General features: G+C 41.9%; 1 protein-coding gene and 1 pseudogene across 1 annotated transcript; one reads left to right on the plus strand and one right to left on the minus strand.

The window, feature by feature from the left end:
• Positions 1-18,626, minus strand: part of LOC119923013 — a 30,417-nt pseudogene that overhangs the window by 5,397 nt on the left and 6,394 nt on the right.
• Positions 11,615-12,568, plus strand: LOC119923014 (olfactory receptor 1038-like). Its single transcript, XM_038742601.1, has one exon. The coding sequence runs from the start codon at positions 11,615-11,617 to the stop codon at positions 12,566-12,568; it is 954 nt and encodes a 317-aa protein (XP_038598529.1).

The following is an 18,626-nucleotide window of genomic DNA, read 5'->3' on the forward strand; positions in this document are numbered from 1 at the left end:
GAAAGACCACTGGCTTGGGAGTCGGAGGTCCTGGGTTCTAATCCAGGCTCCACCACCTTCATTCACTCAATCATATTTATTGAATGCTTACTGTGTGCAGACCACTGTACTAAGCACTTGGGAAATACAAATTGGCAACATATAGAGACGGTCCCTACCCAACAACGGGCTCACAGTCTTGCCAGCTGTGTGACTTTGGGCAACTCACTTCAATTCTCTGGGCTTCAGTTGCCTCATCTGTAAAATGGGGATTAAGACTGTGAGCCCCACGTGGGACAACCTGATAACCATGTGCTTAGAACAGTGCTTGGCACACTGTAAGCACTTTACAAATACCAACGTCGTTTATAATTATTATTATCATCTTTAGGTCAGTATTCTCCTGGTGGACAGCCATGTAAATTCATTTCTGGGGATTGCATAGTCCAAAAGCTTTGGAAATATGTATACTAATAAACAGTACTACATTATAGCTCATGACACTAATAACACACATTTGCTTAAGAGCCTGAATGTACAAACCCTCCATAACAGACAGCCGTGTTCTTATAGTGTTGTCTTGCTACCATAACAACTGTGTGACTTAAACGCCAAGAAGATGTGAATGGGCCTCCTTCACCAAAACTCTTAGGGATTGTGTGATGTCTTTGGAAGTCTCTATGTCATTTGCAGGACTGGTTTCTTCTGCCCCATTCACAGGTCCCCATTAACCTGGGTGCTGTTTCCGACTCAGACTGGACACTTTTGAAATCTTAACCCCACTGCATCCATGCCACTGTCACCATTTCCTCTGATATTGTCCCCTCATCACTGTTCCTCTTATTTTTGTTGGCCTAGTACAATCAATCAGTGATATTTAAGGAACCCTTGCTACATGCAGAGCATTTTACAAATCTCTTGGGAAAGTTCACACAAGAAGCTCATTGCTGTATCTGTTTATTGGTATATTGTACTCTCCCAAGCACTTAGTACAGTGCTCTGCACACAGTAAGCATTCAATAAATACAATTGAATAAATGGACTAAGCCCTCCTTCCTTCCTTTCCACTTCCTTCCAAGCACTTCCAAGCAGGTTCAGTGCTTGGTCCCCTTCTGTTCTCAATCTACACTCACTCCCTTGGTGACCTCATTCGCTCCCACGGCTTCAACTATCATCTCTACGCTGATGACACCCAGATCTACATCTCTGCCCCTGCTCTCTCCCCTCCCTCCAGGCTCGCATCTCCTCCTGCCTTCAGGACATCTCCATCTGGATGTCCGCCCGCCACCTAAAGCTCAACATGTCGAAGACTGAGCTCCTTGTCTTCCCTCCCAAACCTTGTCCTCTCCCTGACTTTCCCATCTCTGTTGACGGCACTACCATCCTTCCCGTCTCACAAGCCCGCAACCTTGGTGTCATCCTCGACTCCGCTCTCTCATTCACCCCTCACATCCAAGCCTTCACCAAAATCTGCCGGTCTCAGCTCCGCAACATTGCCATGATCCGCCCTTTCCTCTCCATCCAAACTGCTACCCTGCTCATTCAAGCTCTCATCCTATCCCGTCTGGACTACTGCACCAGCCTTCTCTCTGATCTCCCATCCTCGTGTCTCTCTCCACTTCAATCCATACTTCATGTGCTGCCCGGATTATCTTTGTCCAGAAACGCTGTAGGCATATTACTCCCCTTCTCAAAAACCTCCAATGGCTACCAATCAATCTGCGCATGAGGGAGAAACTCCTCACCCCGGGCTTCAAGGCTCTCCATCACCTCGCCTCCTCCTACCTCACCTCCCATCTCTCCTTCTACTGCCCAGCCGGGACCCTCCGCTCCTCCACCGCTAATCTCCTCACTGTACCTCGTTCTCGCCTGTCCCGCCATCAACCCCCGGCCCACGTCATCCCCCGGGCCTGGAATGCCCTCCTTCTGCCCATCCACCAAGCTAGCTCTCTTCCTCTCTTCAAGGCCCTGCTGAGAGCTCACCTCCTCCAGGAGGCCTTCCCAGACTGAGCCCCTTCCTTCCTCTCCCCCTCGTCCCCCTCTCCAACCCCCCATCTTACCTCCTTCCCTTCCCCACAGCACCTGTATATATGTATATATGGTTGTACGTATTTATTACTTTATTTATTTATTTATTTATTTATTTATTTATTTATTTATTTATTTATTTATTTATTTTACTTGTACATTTCTATCCTATTTATTTTATTTTGTTGGTATGTTTGGTTCTGTTCTCTGTCTCCCCCTTTTAGACTGTGAGCCCACTGTTGGGTAGGGACTGTCTCTGTGTGTTGCCAGTTTGTACTTCCCAAGCACTTAGTACAGTGCTCTGCACATAGTAAGCGCTCAATAAATACGATTGATTGATTGATTGATTCCTTCTATGTCACTCTGACTTGAGCCCTTTGTTCATTCCCCCTCACAGTCCCACAGCATTTATGTACATATCTATAATATATTCATTTACATTAATATTAATGCCTGTCTCCCCTTCTAGACTGCAAGCTCAACGTGGACAGGGAATGTCTATTTATTATTGCATTGTACTCTGCCTCAGTAAAGTGCTCTTCACATAGAAAGAGCTCAATAAATAGGATTGACTGACTGACAGCTAAACATGCTCCCTGCCTACAAGGAGCTTAGAGTCTATAGGAGGAGCTTATAGTCTGCCACTATCATCACCCCAGGTTACCACCCCTTTGGCATCTGCCTCCATGTCACTTAAGGACTTTGAAATTCACTCTCCCCCATCCCCACAGCACTTAGGTACATATCCATCAGTAATGTATTTTATTGCCGGTTGTGCCCTCTAGTTCATAAGCTCCTTGTGGGTAGGTATCATCCATACCTTCTCTTTTGTATTATATCCCTCCAACCACTTAGGACAGTACTCTGTACACAGTATTAACTAAATAAATGCCATCTGAAACATGTGTTTGGTAATTCTGTTGTATTGTTCTCTCCCAAGTGCTTAGTGCAGCGCTCTGCTCATAGTAAATGCTCCATAAATTCGATAGATTGATGGACTGATTGATTGAAGCAAGACCTGCTGGTCAGAGGCCAATGCAGAGATGTAGGTTTTATGCCCTATTTTTCTATGCCTGTGGTCACCACCTTAGTATAATGACATCTAATGGAAATAGTGTAATATAATAAGGTATGAGAAAATGTTTTATTGCTAATAATAATAATGGTGGTGGTTGTGAAGCACTTACTATATGGTAAACACTCTTCTAAGTGCTGCGTTAAATTAGATGCATTCAGATCGGGCATTCAGATCGGACAGAGTCCTTATCCCACATGAGGCTGTGAGCCCACTGTTGGGTAGGGACTGTCTCTATATGTTGCCAACTTGTACTTCCCAAGCACTTAGTACAGTGCTCTGCACACAGTAAGTGCTCAATAAATACGATTGATGATGAGGCTCACAGTCTAAATGGGAGAGAGAACAGGTATTGAATCTCCACTTTATAGATGAGGTAAATGAGACACAGAGTTGTTAAGGGACTTGTCCAAGGTCACAGAGAAGGCCAATGGCAGTGCTGGAATTAAAACCCAGGTCTTCTCCCTTCCAGGACTAAGAGCTTTCCACTAGGTCATGCTACTTCTCTGCCTTCATTTACCATCCAGAAATACATTGTATTTCTGTCCCATTTGTATTTGTTCCCATAGATAACTGGGATCCTCATTGGGTTATATTCCCCGGAGGCATTTATGTGTATTGAGCCCCTGGAGCTAGTTAAGTAAATATAACTGATGTAGACACCAAACCACCCAAAGCCCTTCCTTGCCCTGTGATTTTTGGATCCTCTTTTCTACAGGTAGGCTGGGAAACTGTAGATTTTGTGGAAAGTGAGATATATAATATCTAAATGAAAGCCCAAATTTTTCATTCAGAATTCCATTTGGAGAAAAGGATAATTAGCATTTTAGAATATTTGAGTGTACGTCTCTATATGAAGGGTATTTTATTCTTATTGATAACTACTTATCATCATCATCATCATCATCATCAATCATATCTATTGAGCGCTTACTGTGTGCAGAGCACTGTACTAAGCGCTTGGGAAGTACAAATTGGCAACATATAGAGACAGTCCCTACCCAACAGTGGGCTCACAGTCTAAAAGGGGGAGACAGAGAACAAAACCAAACATACTAACAAAATAAAATAAATAGAATAGATATGTACAAGTAAAATAAATAAATGAATAAGTAGAGTAATAAATATGTACAAACATATACATATATACAGGTGCTGTGGGGAAGGGAAGGAGGTAAGATGGGGGGGATGGAGAGGGGGACGAGGGGGAGAGAAAGGAAGGGGCTCAGTCTGGGAAGGCCTCCTGGAGGAGGTGAGCTCTCAGTAGGGCCTTGAAGGGAGGAAGAGAGGTAGCTTGGCGGATGGGCAGAGGGAGGACATTCCAGGCCCGGGGGATGACGTGGGCCGGGGGTTGATGGCGGGACAGGCGAGAACGAGGTACGGTGAGGAGATTAGCGGTGGAGGAGTGGAGGGTGCAGGCTGGGCTGGAGAAGGAGAGAAGGGAGGTGAGGTAGGAGGGGGCGAGGTGATGGACAGCCTTGAAGCCCAGGGTGAGGAGTTTCTGCCTGATCCCAAACCTCAACTGGTATTGAAAGCATAATGATGTCACCCTGGACTCCCTGAAATGTTACTTTGTGTTGCATGATGGATAGAATAAGTGGAAAGTGATTGGAAGTGACTTGCCCAAGGTCATACAGCAGACAAGTGGAAGAGACATAAAAATAATAATAATAATAATAATGGCATTTGCTAAGTGCTTACTATGTGCAAAACACTGTTCTAAGTGCTGGGGAGGTTACAAGGTGATCAGGTTGTCCCACGTGGGGCTCACAGTCTTCATCCTCATTTTACAGATAAGGGAACTGAGGCACAGAAAAGTGAAGTGACTTGCCCAAAGTCACACAGCTGACAAGTGGTGCAGCCAGGATTAGAACCCATGACCTCTGACTCCCAAGCCCGGGCTCTTTCAACTGAGCCACGCTGCTTCTCTGTCTCAGCACTGAGCAGTGCTAGGGTATATATGAGTAAATCAGGTAAGACACAGTCCCTGTCCCACATGGGGCTCAGAGCCTAAGTAGAAGAGAGATACCAGATTTATCAGATGAAATTGATAAATTGAACAGGTCCTAGCAACAATCCCTATTAACTCTTCTCTGTCTAGGAAAATGACCGTTAAGAGCTACATGGCAGAGTGGATAAATCATGGGCTGGAAAGTCAGAAGGTAATGGGTTCTAATCCCATTCGCCAATTGTCTACTGTATGACGTTGGGCAAATCACTTAAATCTTCTATGCCTCAGTTCTCTCATCTGTAAAATGGAGATTGAGACTGTGAGCAACATGTGGGACAGGGACTGCATCCAACCCGATTTGCTTGTAACCACTCCAGCACTTAGTACAGTGCCGGGCACACAGTAATCACTTAACAAATACCAGAATTATCATTATTATTATTATGATTATGTAACCCCCTACTCTTTTTTTCCCATTGCTACCAGTTTCCCATCTATGACAGAATGTGCCCTCCAATCTTAGAATCAGAATTGGTAGTAAGATTCATGCTCTTCTTCAAGCATGCAGGAGTGGCTAAATTAATATATATTGCCATGATAATCGGGACCTAAAACGGCACCTTGAAGAGAATCGTCCAGAGAAAATCAATCCATCCACTTAAAATATCTGAATGGGATCATTCAGATCCAAATGCATTTTGAGGTGAGATTTCTTGAGATAATGTGGGTCTGAATGGACACATACAGAAGAGTAGCCCTCAATCGATATAAATACTGATGATTTCTTCCTCCATGGACAAGTAATGGATAGAGGTAGTTCCCAGGACTATGTAGCCCAAAATATATCACACCATTTGTCCAAATTCATCAAGTAATTCTCCTCACTCAATTTAACTTTGCATAAGCTGACTTAATAATAATTTATTAGTAAGCACTTACCATGTTCCAAGCACTGTACTAAGCACTGGGAAAAAAATATTTTGTATTTAATAAATAAAATATAATTAAATAATATATAATATATAATTATATAATATAATTAATATGTTATAATATATTAATATGCTATATTATTAATAATATTATATTATTAATATAATATTTATATATAGTTGTATAATTAATTATATATAAGATATCTATAATAAGATATATAATAAAATAAGATATTTTATTTTGTAGTATGTTTGGTTTTGTCTCCCCCTTTTAGACTGTGAGCCCACTGTTGGGTAGGGACTGTCTCTATATGTTGCCAATTTGTACTTCCCAAGCGCTTAGTACAGTGCTCTGCACACAGTAAGCGCTCAATAAATACGATTGATGATGATGATGATGATGATATAAGAAAATTAGGTTTAGCACTTGGGGCTCACAGTCTAAGTATCCTGGTTATTTGTTTTATTTTGCCCTGGGACATCTAAGTTACTGAGAGCAATCAATTCCCTGGTTCCCAAAGAGGAAAGTCCTTGAACGTTGATTATTTAAGGATTGCAGAGTAGGCTACTGTCTAATTAGGAGACAACATCCTTCTCCTGTTCCCAGGGAGCTGGCATTCCCTTTGTGATTCCATTCTACCCTGGGAGGACGGGGCAAGACTGAGGTCCTTAGAGGGAAGCAGAAGCAAACAAGATGCTCCAGCAGCTTCAGGCAGGAGCCAACTGAGTGAGGAAAATCAAGTTCTCCTCCTCAGGTCAGTCAGATTGCCAGGTTTCTTTCTGCATTTTTTTAAATGCTCAGAACCAAATCAAATGTTTACTTGACGAGATAAGTAATCTAACTCCCTTCAAGGAAAATATTTAGGGGTTGCTTCATTCAGGACAAAACGCTGCCATCGCTAGTGAATTACTTTTCCATTAAGATGGGTAATTCACGTTTTTCAGAACCACAAATAAGTGGTGGGAAGGTATGTTTTCTGTTTTTATGAACTGACCTGCTGCTGCTGCTGCTGCTGCTGCCATCTTGTCTTCTGCTCCAGTATCTCCTGCTGCGGGAACTTCCTTAAAGGTGAACACAACTAAATTCTCCTTTAAAATTAACACATCACATAAATGATAACAAATTAGATCATCATAGCTATTTGCATGCTTGATACTAATATTTTACACAAAGTATTAATTATTAATGTTGGAGAAGTAGCATGACTCAGTGGAAAGAGAACGGGCTTGGGAGTCAGAGGGCATGGATTCAACTTGTACTTCCCAAGCGCTTAGTACAGTGCTCTGCGCACAGTAAGCGCTCAGTAAATACGATTGAATGAATGAATGGATTCTAATCCTGGCTCCACCTGTCTGCTGTGTGGCCTTGGGCAAGTCACTTCACTTCTCTGGGCCTCAGTTACCTCATCTGGAAAATGGGGGTAAAGACTGTGAGCCCCATTTGGGGCAACCTGATTACCTTGTATCCACCCCAGCACTTAGAACAGTGTTCAGCATATGGTAAGCGCTTAACAAATTACATTATTATTAATACTCCATATTGTCTTCTTGTTCTAGTTGACCTTAATATATGTTGTCTCTCCCAGTCTTTTCCTATAATATTGTCATTAGATCCTCATAATTTCACCCTTACTCCAGTCCTGATAGGATTATCTTATCTTCCTTTTGTGCAGAGCACTGTTCTAATCTCTTGAAAGAGCACAACAGAGTTAGAAGACCAAGTCCCTGTGGCTGATAATAATAATAATAATAATGATAGCATTTATTAAGCACTTACTATGTGCAAAGCACTGTTCTAAGCGCTGAGGAGGTTACAAGGTGATCAGGTTGTCCCACGGGGGGCTCACAGTCTTAATTCCCAATTTACAGATGGGGTAACTGAGGCACAGAGAAGTGAACTGACTTGCTCAAAGTCACACAGCTGACAAGTGGTGGATCTGGGATTTGAACCTATGACCTTTAACTCCAAAGCCCGGGCTCTTTCCACTGAGGCACGCTTATGGAATTGCTTTTCTGATTGTGGATTTTATTTTATCTATGAATCTCACTGGGTTTTTTTTTTTTGAGATGTTCCTAAAGTCATTTGGAAATTCTTGATTTTATTTGGGACTGAAAAGTTGCAAAGGCAAATCAAGAAATCTAAGATCGGGTCAGCTCTAGAGCAGGGAAGTAGCATGGCTTAATGATAAGAGCACAGGGCTGGGAATCCGGAACCTGGGTTCTAATCCCAGCTCCACCACTTACTGGATGTGTGACAATGGACTTACCTTCTCTGTGTCTCAGTTTCCTCATCCATAAAATGGGAATAAAATGCCTATTTTCCCTCCTCCTTCCATAGACTGTGAGCCCCATATGGAAAAGAGATTGTGTCTGATCTGACTGTATTGTACCTACCCCCAATGCTTAGCACAGTGCTGGAACATAACTGCTTAATAAAAATGGTATTTTCCTTGAGTGACTGCTGTGTGCAGAGTACTGTCCTAAGTGCTTGGGAGAGTTCAGTATAACAGAGTTGATAAGCATGTTCTTTGTCTACAAGCCCAAGATGCATATGGGTTGAGGAAAGGTGGCCAGTGGCCAGGATGTGGGCTATGTTTGATAGATAATAATAATAATAATAATAATAATTATTATTATTATTATTATTATTATCATAATTGTGGTATGTGTGGCTCAACATGGCTCAGTGGAAAGAGCACGGGCTTTGGAGTCAGAGGTCATGGGTTCAAATCCCAGCCCCACCACTTGTCAGCTGTGTGACTTTGGGCAAGTTACTTCACTTCTCTCAGCCTCAGTTACCTCATCTGTAAAATAGGGATTAAGACTGTGAGCCCCCCGTGGGACAATCTGATCATCTTGTAACCTCCCCAGCACTTAGTACAGTGCTTTGCACATAATAAGCACTTAACAAATGCCATTATTATTATTATTATTATTATTAAGTGCTTACAGTGTTCCAAGACCTGTTGTAAGTACTGGGGTAGATACAAGATAAACAGGTTGGACATGGTGCCTGTCCCGCGTGGGGCTCACAGTCTTAATCCTCATTTTACAGAGGAGGTAACTGAGGCACAGAGAAGTGAAGTGACTTGCCCATAATCATAAAGCAGACAAGCGGTGGAGCCAGGAATAGAACGCATGTCCTCTGACTTCCATGCTCTGTCTCGTTCCACTGGGGCATGAGAATAAAAAGCAGTCCTGTTTGGGGGGCTCAGCTACCTCTGGCAAGCTTTTCTGGGAAGCCGCTATTGCCCCCTCTCTTGATCAATCAATCAATCGTATTTATTGAGTGCTTACTGTGTGCAGAGCACTGTTCTAAGCAGTCTCGATGCCACCTTTTTATTTAAAGAGGTATGTGGTCACTAACTTCACTCCCCTCTATAACCCCAAGGATCTCTAAAGGGCAACTCCTGTCTGTACCCCAATGGGGAAGCTGATTGCCAAAGAGGCTGGCCAGCACTATGCTTATGCCAAACATCTATGCTCTCCCCACATCAATCAATCAATCAATCAATCATATTTACTGAGTGCTTACTGTGTGCAGAGCACTGTACTAAGCGCTTGGGAAGTACACGTTGGCAACTTAGAGAGACGGTCCCAACAACGGGCTCACAGTCTAGAAAGGAGAGACAGACAACAAAACAAAACATATAGCCAGGTGTCAAAGTCGTCAGAACGAATAGAATTAAAACTATATGAACATCATTAACAAAATGAAGAGAAGAGTAAGTGTGTACAAGTAAAATAGAGTAATAAATCTGTACAAATATATATACAAATGCTGTGGGGAGGGGAAGGAGGTAGGGCGGGGGAGATGGGGAGGAGAGAGGGAAAAGGGGGCTCAGTCTGGGAAGGCCTCTTGGAGGAGGTGAGCTCTCAGTAGGGCTTTGAAGAGAGGAAGAGAGCTAGCTTGGTGGTTGTGTGGAGGGAGGGCATTACAGGCCAGGGGAAGGATGTGGTCCGGAGGTTGATGGCGGGACAGGCGAGAATGAGGTACATGTATATTAGCACTAATAATATGTCAGTCAGTCAACTGTACCTATAGACATTTACAGTATACAGAGCAGTGTGCTGTCACTTAGGATAGTACAACCTAACAATAAACCATCACAACCCCTACCCACAATAAGCTGACAGTCTAGAGGAGGAGACTGACATTAATATAAGGGAATTAATAATAATAATGATGGTATTTGTTAAGTGCTTAGTACAGTGCGCTGCACACAGTAAGCGCTCAATAAATATGATTGTATGAATGTGCCAAGTACTGTTCTAAGCACTGGGGTAGATACAAGGTAATCAGGTTGTCCCATGTTCATTCATTCATTCAATCATATTTATTGAGCACTTACTGTGTGCAGAGCACTGTACTAAGCGCTTGGGAAGCACAAGTTGGCAAAATATATAGACAGCCCTACCCAACAATGGGCTCAGTCTTAATCCCCATTTTACAGATGAGGTAACTGAGGCACAGAGAAGTTAAGTGACTTGCCCAAAGTCACACAGCTGATGTGACAAACTCAGGATTAGAACCCACAACCTCTGACTCCCAAGCCCATGCTCTTTCCACTGAGCCACGCTGCTTCTCAATTACAGAATTACAGATATGTACATAAGTGCTGTGGGGCTAGGAAAGGGGATGAATAAAGGGACTAAGTCAGGGTGACACAGAAGAGAGTGGGAGAAGAAGAATGGAGGGCTTAGTCAAGAAAGGCCTCTTGGAGGAGATGTGCCTTCAATAAGGCTTTGAAGCAAGGGAGAGTCATTGTCGGACATGAGAAGGACTCGAATCTATGCTTCTTGGTGAATTCTCATCTAAGAACTCACACAAGCATGTTCATTCTGTTATGAACTCTGCATTTATTCGATACCAAGGTCATTACATAGAGTCTTGATTATCTGATGTGTTGAAGTTTTCGACTAAGAAACTTTCTGTTTGTTTTGAGGACCACCTATTAGGCATATGAAGTAACTGCCCTGATCATAGTAGAAAGGGAATGCTCTCTTTTGAATAAATTTGAACAGCATGCAAAATTATAAGAATATTCTGTGCTTATTTTTATATTTTTATGTTTGCTTCCCCCCTTAGGATGTAAGCTTCTTGTGGGCAGGAAACATGTCACTTAGTCTGTACTTCCCAAGCACATAGTACAGTGAACCACACCAAATGGGTGCTCAATAAACGCTACCACTGATACTTGTTGTCCGCAGGTCTCTAATCTTTTCCTCATCATGTACCAGAGTGGTGATAGCTCTTCGTTAATTTTTTCTATACTTGTTTTGTGTTAATCGTAACCTGCTAAAGAACTGGGTGGAAAAAAAAGGTGCGGAACCTCAAACTGTTCAAGATCCAAGAAGGACTATTCAATCATTCAATCGTATTTACTGAGTACTTACTGTGTGCAAAGCACTGTACTAAGGGCTTGGGAGAGTTCACTACAACAACAGACACATTCACTGTCCACAATGAGCTCAGAGTCTAGAGACTAAAATAACTTTTCTTTAAGATGAAAAACAATCTAAATTGAAGGTGCTCAAAAGAAATGCCTTTTACCTCCCCTTCCTGAATGAATGTGAGCTAAAAAATGAAGGATAATACTTAGACTGCTCTCCTGTCTCCAGCTACAGATACCCACCCCGGGGATCATGGCTGAAGGAAATCATTCCCAGCTGAGTGAGTTCATTCTCACAGGGCTCACAAACCTTCGAGAGCTGCAGATACCTCTCTTCGTCGTGTTTCTGCTTATCTACTGTGCCGCAGTTGTGGGGAACCTGGGCCTCATGTTCCTGACCAGAACTGATTCTCGACTTCAAACTCCCATGTACTTTTTCCTCGGCCACTTGGCTTTGGTTGATGTTGGCTATTCCACAGCCGTGGGCCCCCAAATGCTGGTCAATTTGTTGGAAGAGAGAAAATCCATTTCCTTCTACCTCTGCGCCATACAACTCTGTTGTTTCATTACTTTTATCATTACCGAACTTTTCTTCCTGTCTGCGATGGCCTATGACCGTTACATGGCCATCTGTAATCCTCTGCTCTACAAGCTCATTGTCTCAAAGAAAGTTTGCACTCTTTTGGTTGCCATTCCCTACATCTACAGCTTCGCCGTCGCCCTGTTTACGGTAGTCTTCACGTTTCAGTTGTCCTTCTGCGGCGATAACGTCATCGATCATTTCTACTGCGATAGCCTACCCATCCTGGCGTTGTCCTGTTCTGACACCCGTGTCATAGAATATTTCATTTTGGGAGGTTCTACTGTCAATTTGATTTTCTCCCTCCTGGTTGTCCTGGTCTCCTACATCTTCATCATCTCTACCATCCTAAAGATCCGTTCTGCCCAAGGCAGACATAAAGTCTTTTCTACTTGTGGTTCCCACCTAGTCGGGGTGACTGTGTTCTACGGGACTCTGATTTTTATGTACATGCGGCCACAATCTAGTCATTCATTTGAAACAGATAAAATGGCCTCCGTGTTTTACACCCAGGTGATTCCTTTGCTGAACCCCCTCATCTACAGTCTGAGGAACCGGGAGGTGAAGGAGGCCCTGGAAAGAACTCTCACAGCTCGTTGGCTACATTTCAAACTCCTGAAATCCTGAAATCTGTTCAATAAAACACTTTAATAATAAGACCCAGATCCTGCTTAAAGCATCCCTGGACTGTTACCTTTTAATATAATATATAAGATCAGGTCTTTATCAATAATAATGACAATATAATAATAATATAAAGATCAGATCATCAAGCTGGGGAATTAGAAAAGGACCATGCTCAGAAATTTGCACCACATCAAAAGATGTTTTCGGTCATTTTCAAATGTTCCAGTCAATTAGGTATTTGACTTGAAAATAGAACTTCGTTATCATCTGGGGACAGAAAAGGGCACTAGTCAAGCAAGGAGCAGAATATGTAAATCCGCTCTGAACTTCTACCTTCTGCCCAGACATATTTCCCTCAGTTTGTGGCATAATGGAATGACAGAAACCTGCCCAATTTCCTAGCACTTTTTGGAAAAAGTAGGGATAAGCATAGCTTGGTGGAAAGAGCACAGCAACGGGAGTTAGGAGATCTAGGCTCTAATCCCAGCTCCGCTCCTTACCTGCTATGTGCCCTTGGGCAAGTCACTTTACTTCTTTATAATAATAATAATAATGGCATTTATTAAGCGCTTACTATGTGCAAAGCACTGTTCTAAGCACTGGGGAGGATACAAGGTGATCAGATTGTCCCACGGAGGGCTCACAGTTTTAATCCCCATTTGACAGATGAGGTAACTGAGGGACCGAGAAGTGAAGTGACTTGCCCAAAGTCACACAGCTGACAATTGGTGGAGCTGGGATTTGAACCCATGACCTCTGACTCCAAAGCCCATGCTCTTTCCACTGAGTCACGCTGCTTCTCTATGCCTCAGTTCCACCTCTATGCTTCTTTCCAAGTGCTTAGTACAGTGCTCTGCACACAGTAAGCACTCAATAAATATGATTGATTGATTGATTGATTGATTGATGCCTCAGTTTCCTCATTTGTAAAATAAGGATTAAATATTTGTCTTCCTTCCTTCCCCCTTTGACTGTGAGCCCCAGGTAGGATTGGACTGTGTCCAGTCTGATTTTCCTGTATCTATCCCAGGGCTTGATTCATAATAAATTCTTAATAAATACCACAATTAACAGAAATTCCACTGCAGTTTCCTTGGGAAAAGTCATCTTGCTCCTGCGACTTATGAATTGACCAATGTCTTTTACCCTACAGGCAGTGCAGTATGGGACACTTCTGGAAGCCAACATCCTCACTGCATTGTCTCCAACTTCTTGGGCCATTTCACTATGTTATCCGGTCTTAAATTAATTAATTTGTGTATCCATGTAGGGTGGGAGGGTAGGCCAGCATGAGAAGCAGCATGTCCTAGTGGAAAGAGGACAAGCCAGGGAATCAGTAGGCCCTGAGTTTTAATTCTGGTTCTGCCACTTGTCTGCTGGTTGACCTTGAGGAAGTCACTTCACTTCTCTGGGCTTCAGTTACCTCGTATGTGGGACCTGATTATCTTGTATCTACTCCAGCACTTATTACACTGTTTAGCATATAGAAAATGCTTAGCAAGCACCGCGTTGATGATGCTGATGATGCTGATGATTGGACCAGAAATTCAGGGCTGGTAAAAAAAAATTCAAATACAGCACAGGTGGAGTGACCTGAAATTTTTCCTGTGGTGGAAAAAAAAACAGAATCAGACAAAAATGTTAACATTAAAGCATTAACAACATTAAAAAATGTTAAACCAAATCATAATGGAGTATACGAATATAATATGGGAACTAGTCAAGGCACTAGAATTTTCTGAGCAAGTTTGAGGTTGAAAATGTTCTCTGATGAATTTTAATAAAAATCAGCTGTTTGCCAACCAGGAACACTGAAACACTGAACACTGAAACTAATCCCAAGCAATAACACGCTTTGAAAGACACCAAATTAAACTTTGGAAATGAAATTCAATTTCTGTAGGATGAAATTCAAATGAAGTTCAGTTGAATTACTTTTCTGAGTCAAAGCAAGCAAACAATACTGGATCTTAATGACAGTTCATTATAACATTGAGCTCCCTGAATTTGCTTGTATTCCCTACATGGAAGAGATGGGAGAGAATTCTGATAGAGATGCTTTTACTAAAAATAACTTTAAAATGTTGAGGATAGAAAATAGCAACTTTCAAATAATTAGCAATTCAGAAAGGATTTTCTAATGGAAATAATTCTCTTGAAATCGAAGTAACAAAATTTTCAGCCGTGGAAAATTCTTACAAAATAGAAACTGCCTTTCTCTCTCACAGTGTGAGTCCCACATGGGGCAGGAACTGTATCTGAAGTGATCATCTATATACATCAGAGAAGAGTGGTTGACACAGAGTAAGGGTTTAATAGACGCTATTATTGTCAAGTCATAATTGACTTTTTCAATTGCATAATGGGCTGTGGAGTGAGTGTGCATGTGTGCATGTGTGTATAGGGGAAGATGAGGTAGCTAAAGAAGAAGCATGGCCTAGTAAAGTGGGGGCCTGAGAGTTAGAAGGACCTGAGTTCTAATCTCGGCTCCGCCTCTGGTCTGCTGTGTGACTTTGGTCAAGTCACTTCACTTCTCTGTGCCTCAGTTACCTATCAGTAAAATGGGAATAAAGGCTGTGATCCCCATATGAGACAGGGACTGTGTACGACCTGATTACCTTGTATCTACCCCAGTGCTTAGAACAGTGCTTGTCACATAGTAAGTGTGTAACAAACACATAATTATTATAATAATTATCATTATAATTATTTTTACCCAGTCTACCTTCCACAGATGCAATGTATTACACATGACCTCGGCACTTTTGCAAAACCCCAAGCATGTGATTTAAAGAGTTCTACTTGGATTGAGGCAGGAGTAGGAAGGGGTGCATTGCTGCAGTAATCTTTCATCTTCTTTGGTTTCATTCTTTCCCACCCATGGATGACATTTCATTTTGAAAGCTGTTTTAAGCTCTTTGAGGGCAGGCATCATGTCTACTTACTCTATGGTTCTCACCCAAATGCTTAGCACAGTGCCCCATGCACACTAAGCACTTGTTAAATACTACTGATTGATTTTTACCAAATAATCAATCAATCAATCAATGGTATGTATTGATCATTTACTATGTGCAGATCACCATACTAAGAGCTTGGAGACATGTTCTCTGCCCATAATGAGCTTACAGTTCAGAGAGGGGCCTACAATTCCTCAATTCCCACTTTCAAATGTCTCTGTGACTCTTAGCCCACTGGGGTATGCTATTTAAAATCCTTATTAAGGTATGCTCCTAGGTTACTCACTGTTTACTTTACATATTCTCTGATGAGTCCTTCAGGAAACATATTCCAAGGGGAATAAATTTCAATATATAAGTTATCCCATGCAATCTGCATTTTTCCAGGAGTATTTGCAAGAAGAAGAAGGAACTGGGTCATTCATTTTTCCATAATGTAAAATAGGCTTTGAAATAATGCTTAAAAACCCACTGCCTTCCTAAAGGAATTACCCTTTAAATTATCCAGATGAGAGTGGAAGAGTTAAAGAGGTATGAGGAAGGACTTCTGCTAGGGACTGATGATCTTGAAGATTTCATAACTTCCAGTACTGAGGTATGTTGGTCTTTACTGAATTGTGTGATTTCCTGATAATTAATAACCATAATGAGATCAATCAATCAATCAATCAATCGTATTTATTGAGTGCTTACTGTGTGCAGAGCACTGTACTAAGCGCTTGGGAAGTACAAGTTGGCAACATATAGAGACAGTCCCTACCCAACAGTGGGCTCACAGTCTAAAAGACAGAGAATAAAACCAAACATACTAACAAAATAAAGTAAATAGAATAGATATGTACAAGTAAAATAAATAAATAAACAAAAAGAGTAATAAATATATACAAACATATATACATATATACAGGTGCTGTGGGGAAGGGAAGGAGATAAGATAGCGGGGATGGAGAGGGGGATCATTGGGATGGCCCAATATCTGGCTTCTTCCTTAAATAATTAAGCTGCAAAGGAAGGCGTTATGTGTAAACAAGGATTATTTCATCAACTGCAACATAGAAAGTAAGTATAAGCCATAACCTTAGCAAAAGGGGCCATCCAGGAGAGAAGCTCTTCACTCCTCTTCAGAGGTTACTTGTGAGAAAGGGCATGGCCTATGGATAAAGCATTGACCTGTGAATCAGAATTCAACTCAATTCAATTCAAATCGTATTTATTGAGCGCTTAATGTGTGCAGAGCACTGTACCTTCTCTGTTGCAGTTGATGAAATAACTCTTGTTTATACAGGACAGGGGTGTTAACCTCAGTTCCACCACTTGTCTGCTGCGTGACCTTGGGCAAGTCCCTTAAATTCTCTGTGCCTCAACTACCTCATCTGTAAAATGGGGATTAAGACTGTAAACCCCATGTGAGACAGGGACTGTGTCCAAACTGATTAGCTTGTATCTACCCCAATGCTTAGAACAGTGCCTGAAACATAGTAAGTGCTTAACAAATACTATTATTATTATTGTTGTTGTTAATAAGCCAGGAAAATCTTACTTGGTTCTCAAATCACAGTAGTAGTCATCGCAGTAATATTTACTGAGTGCCCACTGGATGCAATGCCCTGTACTAAGTGCCTAGGAAATGCAAAACAGAAAAGTGACAAATTCCCTGCTCTACCGTTCACACTCCAATGGAACAGATACAGAAGAGTATTTACAAATAGGTTCATTGAAGGAAGGAATTAATTTACGATTACAATTTTCTGTCTACAGAGCTACAAATCCAGTATTGCCCTTTTATTGGTGATGATTTTTAAAAGGTGGTTTCTGTCTAGTATTTTGCTGAACTTCAGAAGTTCATCCTCGTCCCTGCTCACCTCCCCTACTGGTTCCCCAAAAATTTCTCATGAAAATCTTCCTGGAAAACTGATGGGAAAAAGACCCAACATGAAAAGCAGTGTTGCGCCTGGTTACCCTCTAATGCCTGAGGGGAAAATGGGGTGCCTTGAGACTGCAAAGGGACATTCCTATAGACATAAATAAAAGGCAATAATGTATTTTTCCACCCTACTCAGCTTGGAGAGTGAACCCAAGAATTCCTAGTTCCCTCACAGGGAGTGTCAGGGGAGAAACTATGTGTATTACTGACAATTTGATGTTGGGCTCGTTTCCCAATGAGTTGGCTCCCTGAGATTTAAGGGCCATCTTGGAAGGAAGTGTTATAATAATAACAATAGCTATAATAACTATAATAATAGTTATTATTTTAATAATTTGTTCATTAAATAATACTTTTAGAATTATTATTATTATCTCCACTGGGGGCTCATTGGAGGGACCTCAAGAACCGCAGCCAAATAGCTGTGGTTCAGTGACTTGGCAGACTCCAGAACTCTTTCGTAATAAGCTTTTCCTCTTCACAGTTCCCCTGGTGAAATTTGCTTCTACTTCTCTCCAGGGTAAATGATTCCTTTTCCATCCCCAAAATGAAGCCTTGAAATAATTTCCCCCGAGAATGAGTTCATCTCGTTAAAGTTGCCTGAGTTCCTGAAGAATATGCAAGCCATTTTGCCCAGGGATGAATCTCCAATTGAAGCAGGCACACCCCTGCTGCAAATGGAGATTAGAGGAGGGGTCTGTAGCTAGAGGAGGAGGTAAGTGGTGAGGGGTGAGGGGTGGGAGAAGCAGCGTGGCTTGGTGGAAAGAGCACGGCCTTGGAAGTCAGAGTTAATGTGTTCTAACCCCTGCTTCACCATTTATCAGCTGTGTGACTTTGGACAAGTCACTAAATGTCTCTACCTCAGTTACCTCATCTGTAAAATGGGGATTAAGACTGTGAGCCCCACGTAAAACAACCTGATTACTTTGTAGTCTACTATGTATCTACTTTGCTTGGCACATAGTAAGCGCTTAACAAATACCATAATAATAATAGTTATTATTATTTTAATAATTTGTTTATTAAATAATACTTTTAGAATAATTATTATTATCTCCCCTGGGGGCTCATTGGAGGGACCTCAAGAACCACAGCCAAATAGCTGTGGTTCAATGACTTGGCAGGCTCCAGAACTCTTTCATAATAAGCTTTTCCTCTTCACAGTTCCTCTGGT

The sequence above is a fragment of the Tachyglossus aculeatus genome, unplaced genomic scaffold (genome assembly GCF_015852505.1).
Source record: "Tachyglossus aculeatus isolate mTacAcu1 unplaced genomic scaffold, mTacAcu1.pri scaffold_136_arrow_ctg1, whole genome shotgun sequence".
NCBI lineage: Eukaryota > Metazoa > Chordata > Mammalia > Monotremata > Tachyglossidae > Tachyglossus > Tachyglossus aculeatus.

What these genes read in the sequence shown, in the direction of transcription:
- LOC119923014 (XM_038742601.1), top strand. Translation starts at nt 11,615, where the DNA reads ATGGCTGAAGGAAATCATTCCCAGCTGAGTGAGTTCATTCTCACAGGG.